General features: G+C 41.3%; 2 protein-coding genes across 2 annotated transcripts; both read right to left on the bottom strand.

Moving 5' to 3' along the window:
- Positions 1 to 200: 200 nt before the first annotated feature.
- Positions 201 to 3,562, bottom strand: LOC109038600 (uncharacterized). The gene is made up of 2 exons (XM_072302004.1): positions 3,160 to 3,562; positions 201 to 612 (listed from the first exon to the last, which is right to left on the bottom strand). The coding sequence occupies exons 1-2, from the start codon at positions 3,509 to 3,511 to the stop codon at positions 470 to 472; spliced, it is 495 nt and encodes a 164-aa protein (XP_072158105.1). The 5' UTR covers positions 3,512 to 3,562; the 3' UTR covers positions 201 to 469.
- Positions 3,563 to 5,038: 1,476 nt separating this feature from the next.
- On the bottom strand, positions 5,039 to 5,491 carry LOC140224813 (retinol-binding protein pinta-like). The gene has a single exon (XM_072301508.1). The coding sequence runs from the start codon at positions 5,372 to 5,374 to the stop codon at positions 5,039 to 5,041; it is 336 nt and encodes a 111-aa protein (XP_072157609.1). The 5' UTR covers positions 5,375 to 5,491.
- Positions 5,492 to 10,782: the final 5,291 nt, after the last annotated feature.

Here is a 10,782-nt window from a genome sequence, read left to right as displayed (position 1 = left end):
ATCATGTCGATGGCTGAAGTGCGGCACCTCGTATCTTCATTGCGATGTTTCAAAAGCTATGCTCCTAGTTTACTTTTCTGAGGAGAAGTCCAATTTATAGCTTGAAGTTTAATTTATACAGAATATTCTACTACCAGAGAAGAAAAATTAAGGAAGTTTCCAAGACATTACGTCGGATAGTTTTCCAAGGAAAAAATAAAGTATGACTGGAAGTCCACTCTACAATGTCACAAACGGAGATACGTGATCTCGCACTTTAGCCATCGATGTGATTTTAATTTGACATCATACTAAAGTTTGAAAATGGCTCTGAAGAGTATCAAAGATAAGTTGAAAGGATCAATTTAATGAGATCATTGTATTTAATGCACGTTTGAAGTATTTATGAAACAGATAACATTTTTGCGACTAGGGAATGAAAAAATGCATTACTCTCATTACTGGTATATGAATACTCCAAATTTTAAAATCAGTCTATAGCTAGTTTTCTGAATGAACCATGTATTTCTTCTGTTTCGTCTGGTTCCCGTCTCCGCAATGATTCGTTCGAACAAATGTCATTTTGCTCCTGAAACCATTCCTTGTGTCTCTCTAATAATTGTTGGGTGTATTCTGGAAGTAAAAAAAAACAAAGAACGATTTGAAAACAGAAGTGATAATTTTATGACATTGTTAATACTTACTGTATGTACAACGTTTTAGGGAGACGACAAATGCCACTGTTAGTATTAGAATACAATCATTTCGTCCTACGTTATTTTCGTGTACACACGTTCAGTCTGCATAATTTAAAGAATTAAATTAAATTCACTGAGATCCAAAGTTTAGGAATTGCGATTACATGACCAAAATTTTGCAAGTTATGTTATACAGTAGTGCAGCGTACTTTGCGATATACCGATTAATTTGCCATTTAAACCTATAGAAAAGGATCGATAAACAGGGTGTTCATAACGAACGCCTCAATAATCGATTCTTTACCATAGCTTCAAACAGGTAAATATCAATAATTGATCGTTCACGCCTCGCAACTGACGTTGTACTACTCATTAATACGCGAGAATAAGCCTCTGATGAATTCAGAAAATTGACAATTTAAATGTAATTACTCATTTAACATGGTCTCTGGGAACCAAATAGAAATATTTCTTACTCCTCATTTGCCTCAGGGAGTTTTAATAAATTACGTCACATTCTAGGGGAGGGAAGGGGTATAAGCCTACGTTACGCTGCGTTACAACGGGAGAAGAGGGAGGGGGCCAGCGTCATGGAACCCTCTCTATTGGTAAAAAAAACAATCAAAATCCCAAATGTATCATCCTCAGTATTCTCCTATTATTAAGGGGAATGTGGGGTTGTGTCACGAAGTGGGACAAGTGGGAGGGGGTCAATAACGCCGAAAAAGTGTGTCATGTAATTTATGGACGATACTTAACTCTAACAATTAAAAGAAACACATAGAGTACGTAGAGTCGTAATAGGAATGGAGGAGTTGGCGTAACTTTCAAGCATATTCCAGTCACCGAATTCCGTGACTCCTGTGCGGTGCCGAGTCATCATTTTGCAGTGGCGTGGCGTCCATAGGTTCGCAGTGTTCGCCGAACACCCTAATATATTTTGAAACAATTAATAAATTAAGACTAAGAATGTGGGGAGCAATGCAGAATACAGAATAGTAGATCGCAAATAAGTATCTTCCGATAGCGGCATGTGGCGCGGCGGAGAGAGAAAATCCTGTGACGCGTGGTCCGCACCGGCTACCGAACCTGGATGATCTGCGTACGGTGAGGAGAGAGAACCTGGGTGCAATGATGAAGGGGCAAAGGGTACACGAGAGAGGAGAGGCACCGGCGCGCGGCGCAGAGCGGAGCATGAGCATTGGGTTCGGAGACGAGTGCGGACCGCGCTCGCGGAGGGAACACATCAGAGAGAAAAGGGAGGGGAAAAGAACGAGAGAGGAGAGCCGCTCATCAGTCCAGCTGTTTCCTATAGCAGTGGTCCGCAGGGGTTTGCGAACCGCCGAATTTCCTCTATGCTGCGATTCGCCCTCCGCTTTCCCCCCTGTGCCTGCAGGCCGCATCTCCCAGTTTCCTAGTCTCCCTCTCCCACCTTTCTCTGCAGGTGCGTGTTGCGAAAATACGTTATCATTTAACAAAATAAATTACAGGAAAACGATCGGTAAAAAGAACAAAATTTCAATGACAATTTACCGGCACAATTTTCACCAGAAAGGGTTAAAATCGTGTTCTTGCGGCTTCGTTTTTTAAAAAGTTTCCGGGGGAGGCCCCCCGACCCCCCTTCAAGAAAGGTGAGTGAACCTTTCTGACCCCCCCCCCCTAAAATTAACACTCCTACCGAACGCCTACCGTATATAGTCACGCCACGCCACTGTCATTTTGATACACTACGAATTGAATTCTATACACGGATACCTGGCCATCCGATGTAAACAAATAAATTATGAAATATTACGTATTATACATCGTCATTTTGAATCGAAAATGTATCGGAAAGGTGACCAAATCTCGGCGCGTTAACAGGCTCGGGAACTCGTCGACCCCAGCACACTTCATTATGCAGGGTGATCCAGGGTTACGCGGTCAGACTGCACGAGCCGAAACACCCCTTATCCCCCTCTTTAAATCAAGATTTCGATTATTTTTTTAGATCATTTATGGATTCAGGACATTAAAGTACAGGGTAGCCCAAAGTTTCATGAAATTTGGTTCACAACCGTTGCCAAAATTCAGGAAAAACGATTTACTTTTCGAAATTTCGGGGGGGGGGGGGGCGTAGCTCAAACTAGGGGCCTTTTTGGAAAAAACGGTACACAACAAAAAAGTCTTATTTTGACCCATAGAGCACGCTCCAGCAGCCTGGCCGTTTAACCCTGTACTGAAAAAAAAGATTGGTAGAACTTACCATTCCTTCACGCTGTGTTTCACACAGCGTCAATTTCAGAGTCAATTCTTCCAGAGGAAAGGTAAACGTCACTATATACTGGTAAAGGTAACCATTCCTCTGGCGAAATCGACTTTGAATTCACGCTTTGTGAAATACAGCGTGAAGGAATGGTAAATTCTACCATTTTTTTTTTCTCAGTGTGGATCACCCCGGTATTATTCATACGACTCTACGTACTCAATGCAGATACCTTACCTTCCATTTCGACGAAACTTGGTCCTCGGCCACCAAGATCCTTACACAGGATCCTCTCATCGACAAGTGCCCTCAGCGTTCCGTAATCGTCACCATGGGTGTAGATCCTGTCCATGTACCTCTTGGGGAAGTTGAGCTTGAGGAACTCGGTGGCCCGGTAGGCAAGCGGGGAGGCGTGGATGTAGTGCAGGGCGCACACGCGGCCGGTGAAGGCGTTGAAGAGGATCTCGAGGGCCGGTTTGAGGACGATGAGAATCTTGAGGAAGAGGGAGTAGCGGACGTTGCGGTAGTCGACGACGATGATGTAGTTGGTCAGTCGGTCTTGCTCCAGCAACAGAGCGTCGAAGATCATCAGCCAACGCTTCGTTGAGTTCTCCGCGTCGACAACACCGGAGTTCGCTTCGAGCCTGATATCGTAGAAAATTGATAAAAATGATTAGACACTTTTAAGATCGTATTTGGATCGCGTTTAGCAGAAAGGAACCAAGCTACACCACCTGTTACCAAATTTAACTGGACAATTTAATTGTTTACTAGAGAACGTTTGTGCGGATTCCTTTGAAAATTTTAAGAAATATGCTTCGTGCTATGCAGAAAATTCACTGAAATTTGCACAAAAATTGGCACAGCCGTTTTCATGTAAAAATTTAAATTGCCCCATTAAATGGCAATATTTGATGCGGCTCGGTTTCTCTCTCATCAACAAACAGAAATTAAAGTTCCCCCCCCCCCCAAAAAAAAACTCCCAATGCATACAGACTTCTCTCGTTCAGATCCGTCAACTTACTATTAAGTTGTGAAGGGTGATCCAAAAGTCGCGCCCACCAGAACCAGGCGTCACCCCTGTAACTTTTGAACAAACAAGGTGGTAAAAAAATACTGAGTGTACTGTCATCTACACTATTTCGTGGGGAAAGCAGGGCCAAAAAGTTCCAAAATTTTCAATTAGAGTAAAAATAGCTCTAAGTCTCAGAGGTTTTCAGTATTACTGACTATAGTATAACTTACTCATACTCAGTATTGACTATAGTATTATTTACTGATACTCAGCATTACTGACTATAGTATTACTCATTAATACCTACTCAGTAATACTGAGTATCAGTGCAAGACTTAGGTGAGAGAAGTGCTCAGCTCAGGCAGGTAGTGCTTTTTTCCGTGTCTTTTGAACAGATTGAGATGAAGACTTGAAATTTTGTGAGTATCAAAGGTCAAAGGAAACAACTTCTGCCCCCCCCCCCAACGAAACTATTACGGGACCGCCCTGAAAAGGAGCAAGGACCCTACAAGTTTTAAGGGTGGTGTGGGACATTTGGATCACCCTGTTGAGGGAATGATCGCTAATCTCCAGCACAAGCCAACATCAACGCTGCCGTGCTAAGGGAAAACGCCGTATGAAAATTCGAGAGCTGCGAAATTACCTCCGATAAAATGTTTATTTTTGAGGAAAGCTATGACAAATTTTCACAAACTGATTGCGGTGGACGCACGGATTGTAAGAGAGTAAGTTGGAATTTTTTAGGTAACGTGCGGTAAAAATCAGCATAAAGCTGAAAATCGCAATACAGAGGGAGAAAACTCACACACAAGCACAATTTTCCCTCAAAGATATACGCTGTTTGTTTTTTCCCTCTGTATTGCGATTTTCAGCTTTATGCTGATTTTTACCGCACGTTGCCAAAACAATTCCAACATACTGAATATTTTTCCTTGAAATTTTCAAGAACTTAAGTTGAAATTGTGATTAAAATTATCTAAAACATTGGATGAAAAATATTTACAAATTTCCCCCAAAAGTTCGTGATTTACCGAAGGAGATTTGGCAACGCCTGAAGGTTCACACGGCGTTTTTTCTTAGCACGACAGAATGCTCGGTAACTCACCCTACGAAGAACAACCTACAGTTGCTCTCTTCGAGCCGATGCGAGACACCCAACTTGACAGCCTTCCTGGTCTGAAGGAGCGCCGGAGAGGTTGGGTCTCGATCCCTTAGGAGCTGGGGGTATTTAGTGCGTAAGGAATAGTAGCTGTTGAGCTTGGCTTTGGTCCTCTCCAGCCGGAACTTGTTGTTGTACAGGAACGTCTCCAGCCACATCTCATCCTCCACGTTCGGCAGGTGCGGCTCCTTGGCTATCCACTCCCGCAGGAGTCGCACGTCCTCCACGATCCGATCCCGAGGAGGTGTTGCTACGACAGTTCTAACCTCCGCTGTCATCGCACTCGCGCCACTTCACTGCGGGCTGAATGTTGAAATTGATACACAACGCTATAGAGAGAGAAGACAAAAGGCCCTCGTAAAAATTGGTAGTAGGAGCTGTCTTTCAAAATACCATAGAAATGAACCATGCTTGACAAGATACGAATTTACGTATTTTGCAGCCTGATTATTGAAATTTTGTGTTTGGAGTGTGGACATGGATGACATAGGATAAATGGCGAAAACTGGAAAAAAACACATTGGATCTAGAGTCTAGACTCTTAAAAACATCGACAAGAAAAAATACTCTTGATTCAATCAGATTTAAGCTTGAATCAAGAACCAAGCCTCTTAATTTGAGCGGATTTCCTTTTCGAACGCTATAGACAAAGAAGGCAAAAGGGATATAGAGCACGGAGAAAAATAAAATCAACTGAACATATTTCTACCATACAGAACCATGTGCGAGTGGGAAAGATGAGATGTGCTCGTGGAGTGGTGGACAGGAGGCAATGTTGTCAGTGGGCGTGATTCCTTTTGGTGAAATGGAAAAGCGGGATTTTCAATTCGGCAAACAGGACTATGTGCCAACTGAATGCAGAACTCATGAGACGTGGGCATGGCACAAGAGCGTTGTGGATAGGGCTCATGAGTTAAAGCGACAACGGCGACGGTCTCGTTGCCGCTGACGTCACTGGCGCTCTATAAGTCCCATGCATTATTACCGCCCAAGAGCAATCGAGCACACCCAATCTTTCCCACCCGCACATAGATCTGTTTGGTAGAAATACGTTCTACTTGCTTAAAATTCCGCCGGATGTGGTGGTGTGTAGGAAAACATGTCGCCTAGTAGAGGAAGGATGCGCGAAAATGCAGGAAAAATGTGCTGAGGACAGTCGCCGGTTGTGCGTCAGTGCGGATAGGGAGGGTAATAAAGCAAAATGTTCACCCACCGCATGTGCTGAGAGGCAGATTCTGGTGCTCAGCCCCACCTTGGTAAAAATTGGCGATAGGAGCTGCGTTTCAAAATACCATAGGAGTTCTTATAGCCGGCTAAAAAAGGCAGTAGAAAATCATATAGCTGGCTGTAGAAAGCGGAGCAAATCATATAGCCGGGCTATACGAAGCGATAAAAAAAGTATACATCCGGGCTATAGCTCCTATCGCCGGGCTTTACACTTTATCGCCATCGGCTCTAAAAGGCTATAAGAAATTGTGTGGAAATTCGTGCGCTTTGGAAATCATTAAGTTTGATACGGAACCACCGTAATATTTACAAAACACACATTATATTTTCCTTTAATACATATTTTTCCTCATCAATTAAAATGAGAATAATCCATACAGGATGTGCAAACATTTCAAAATCATGGGTTGAAAAACGCTGACTCCGCCAGGTTATATATTGGAGCCTAACACAGAGCGGAGCGGCGTGCTGCCAGAGTTAAGCGCGTACTAGCGCCTACAAACCTAACAGGGATGCTTCACGCATTGCGCAATGCTTGAAGTATCCCTGTTAGGTTTGTAGGCGCTAATGCGCTTTTCGCGCTGGCTGCCCGCCTGCCACGGCGCTTGAAGCAACTATTGTTATAACTATATTTTTATTTCAATTTTTAAAATTAACTACTATGAATTTTATTTTGTTTTTAAATTTATGTTGGTTCCTTTTAGTATATTTTCATTTTTCCTCATCTTATATCTTTTGCTTTGTTTATTGATTATTTATGAAATTATTAAAAAGTGTAGAGGCCCATTACACCAGAGGTATTGCACAGTATCATACGAAATTGAAGGCGCTCCAACATATTAGGAATGTCAGGCATCCTTCAAAAGTACGCAGCTTTCCGCGCAAAATAAATCAAGATACTACGGCCCAAAAATAGAGCGGTAGTCCAAAAAATCAATAAGTCCTAGCATCCGTTATTAGTAACATTTAGCATACACTTCATCGCTTGGCTGTTGCTTGATCGCCATCGGCTATAAAAGGCTATAAGAAATTGTGCATCCGGCTGTAGAAGCTATTGAAAATCTTACAGCCGGCTTTAGGTTTATGGTATTTTGGAACACAGATTCTACTGCCAATTTTTACCAGGGCAGTAAAAATTGGCAATAGGAGCTGTGTTTCAAAATACCATAGGAATTTTTATAGCTGGCTTTAGAAGGCCATAGAAAATCATACGGCTGTCTGTAGGAAGCGAAGAAAATCATACATACAGTCGAAAATACGAATCGATGAAAACGTTTACAGCCATGCTATAGTTCTATCGCTGGGCTCTACAGTTTATCGCCTGGCTGTAGCTTCATCGCCATCGGCTATAAAAGGCTATAAGAAATTGATAGCCGGCTATAGAGGGTATAGGAAATCTTTCAGCCGGTTGTGGGTTTATAGTATTTCAGAACTCAGATCCTATACTACCAATTCTTACCAGGGAAGAAATAGTACTTGACCATTAAGAGCCAAAAACAAAATCAACGTATGTACGTTTTGTGGTATCATATCATTTTGAAGGCACTCCAAGAGGCTTACAAACTATCATCTCATTGGCGTGAATGGCGTGACTGGTGACTTACACAGATGTGCCGAGATGTGAATGCACAGTGGGGAAATGAATAGTAACAGATTCAATTAAAAAGTTTATTTTTCAAGCGGAAAGAAGTAAGTAGTAAGTAGTAAGAAGAGGATAATAACCAATAAAAACAAGCGGGAAAGTTCTAATACTGTCGTATTAGAAAAGCGCTCAGGTGTTAGTAAATGTATTTAGTGAAGAAAGGAAGTATAAACTCCGTCGACTTGGCTGGGAAATGGAAATAAAACATCAGCTGATAGCAAACAAAGGTTACCAAGGAAACCGTAAACGCGTTTTTTCGTTTCCCGAAAATGATAGCCACAGTTGAGCTCATCAGGCGCGTTTTTTTAGACTTCATTTTAGTTCAACGATCAATTTCGATAAGAATTACTCTACCGCTAAGAAATTTTCTCATAGACAAACGATCGAAACTACCTGTGCATTACGTTAAAAGCATAAAATACGGTTTTCACAGCTTTATTTATTTTAATAATGGACCCCCCCCCCCCCCAAAAAAAAGCCTACACATCGATGAGCTGGTGCGCCATTTAAACGAATTAGCACTAGTATACTAGTACTCTAGAGGCAAGTCGAAATCAAAAAGCGCTGCCTATCGGCTGAGCGCTTAAAAGTTTCAGCCCCTCTTATCTAGTTTCAGCACAATGTCAATTTAACCTTTTCTCAAGGCCTCTCTTGTCATTTTATTTATTTCTAAAAGAGCAACCAATGCCCTTTACTGTTTGAAGTTGTCTCAAAGTATTCTGTTGAAGATGAAAGGAAACCATCGCAAGTCCCAAAGATGTGTGTGTTTTTTGTATTTTCCCATAGAAAAATGAAATCTGCAACGTCGCAAATCAGGATACACGTGTTTTTCGACTTTCGCCGTTGATATGTTTTCAGTGCCGGCACATTACAAATGAGTCCTTTTCTAAACGCCTTTATTTAGAAATCTGCTGATATAATAGTGGCGTCTAACAGCTTCACCACAAAATCTACTTACCAATTACCCAAAGCAACTTACCTATTTCCGCAGATCCACTTTCATGATTTTATGTGCTTTGATCACTGAGGGTCAACTTCAAATTAAAGTAACTTCAATTAAACTGCATTTGGTCTCAATAAAATTAATATGCCATTTCTCCGAGCAATAAATTGATGTTAAGTGAAAAATAGATGCCGCAATAATCTTGTTTGAGAGCAATCTTGTACTATTAAAAGTTTATTAGTGACCTTGAGCGTGGACCGCTAATAGTTTATTATCACAGAGAAAAGAAAAGGAAAAGCTTCATAACCGACCAGATAAAACAAACATGCACTACTGTTTATGACCATGTAAAAAAAATGAGGAATTCAATACGATATAATCATAATCAGGAGCGGTGAATTTAGCAGCCAAGGCCAGATCGCAATCGGTCAGACAGCAAGTGCAAAATTCGTCGCTGTTTTAAGAAGAACGTTGTTGCTTTTGATGGGTCCTTTCGTCTATATGACGCCATGCTCACTAGGGCTCAAGTGAAAATAAAGTTACGCCCTTTCGCTCGAGAACCGACGAATTTTTCGATGCGATTACGAGACAAAGTACAGTTTTTTCGGTTGTTTGCATGAATTTGGTGACTCACGAGCACGGGTATTCTGAATTCTTGCAATTTAAAATATTTTTAAAGAGAATTTCTTATCAAATGAAACATTTTATAAACGGCATTTGTGTTGATTAAGTTTGATGCGACATTATATGTATAAAAAAAAACCGTAAACGACGCATGACAACATTTTGATGGTGTTTGAAGCACTTTTCCTGTTAGTCATAAACTACTTTCACAACTTGCTCTTTATTTGAATGATTCCTACATGATATCGTCGACAAATTCATCATCTTTGTCTCATTATCTTCATAGGAAAATAAATATTTAACTAATGCCGTTAGGTGCCTAATGCGCCTACATTCATATTGAAAAAATGAGTTTGAAAGCCCATAATCGAGATGCGTGAAATATTCTAATGAAACATGAGGTGAAGTTTATAAAAGTCACTTTATTTTCGTTTCAGTACAATTATAGAGGATAGCTATGAATCACAATTCCAGACGTGTAATATTAATAATTCTATAACGAGGAACAAGTTTATTTTACTAAGGAATTAGGTTAATAAGCTTGTTTGATATTTTTGGTTTTCACCACACGTGGTTTACAACACACCAGGTTCAGAAAGAACTTGAGGATGATGAGTCAAAAATAATTACGAGTATTAAGCGAATATTTCCTAAAATAATTCTAAAAAAAATAATGCTCATACATAATCTATGATACAACGTAAAGAAAATGGAAAATACAGGTGTCAGCTGAAGTTATCTCCTGAGGAAATTAGGTACCGAAATCTATTCATCCCTGTGCCTACACGGGATTTTCAGGTAACACGAACAAATCAAACGTAAGAGGAGATGAAGGATTCTACAGGGTGTTTCAGACCACCCGTACCAGGCCTTTTTCTCGGTTGGTATAGGTCGTACGAAGTCGGAGACCGCGGGGTTGAATAGGGAATTGACCCCAAGGAATCCGAATTTCGTGGTCCCGAAACCCCCCCACCCCCCCTTGGGGGGTAAAGGGGGGGTCACGATGCTAAAAGTCACGGTTCCCGACCGAATTGCGGATAGATCGCATCAGAATTGAAAAGCACGGAAAATTTCACGTGGAATTGACCCCTAAAAATCCAAAATCGGACCATCCAAGGCCCAAAAATGACCCCCTAAAGAGGGGGACAGTACCCCCCTCCATAATTTCTCTTTGGTCTCAAAATTGACGTAAATTCTCCAGAAAAAGACGGTTTCCCAGGTAATCGACCTCGAGAAATCCAAATTTCATG

Source organism: Bemisia tabaci, chromosome 6, assembly GCF_918797505.1.
Source record: "Bemisia tabaci chromosome 6, PGI_BMITA_v3".
NCBI lineage: Eukaryota > Metazoa > Arthropoda > Insecta > Hemiptera > Aleyrodidae > Bemisia > Bemisia tabaci.
The sequence above is the reverse complement of the archived record's forward strand: the minus strand, read 5'-3'. Positions and strand labels throughout refer to the sequence as shown.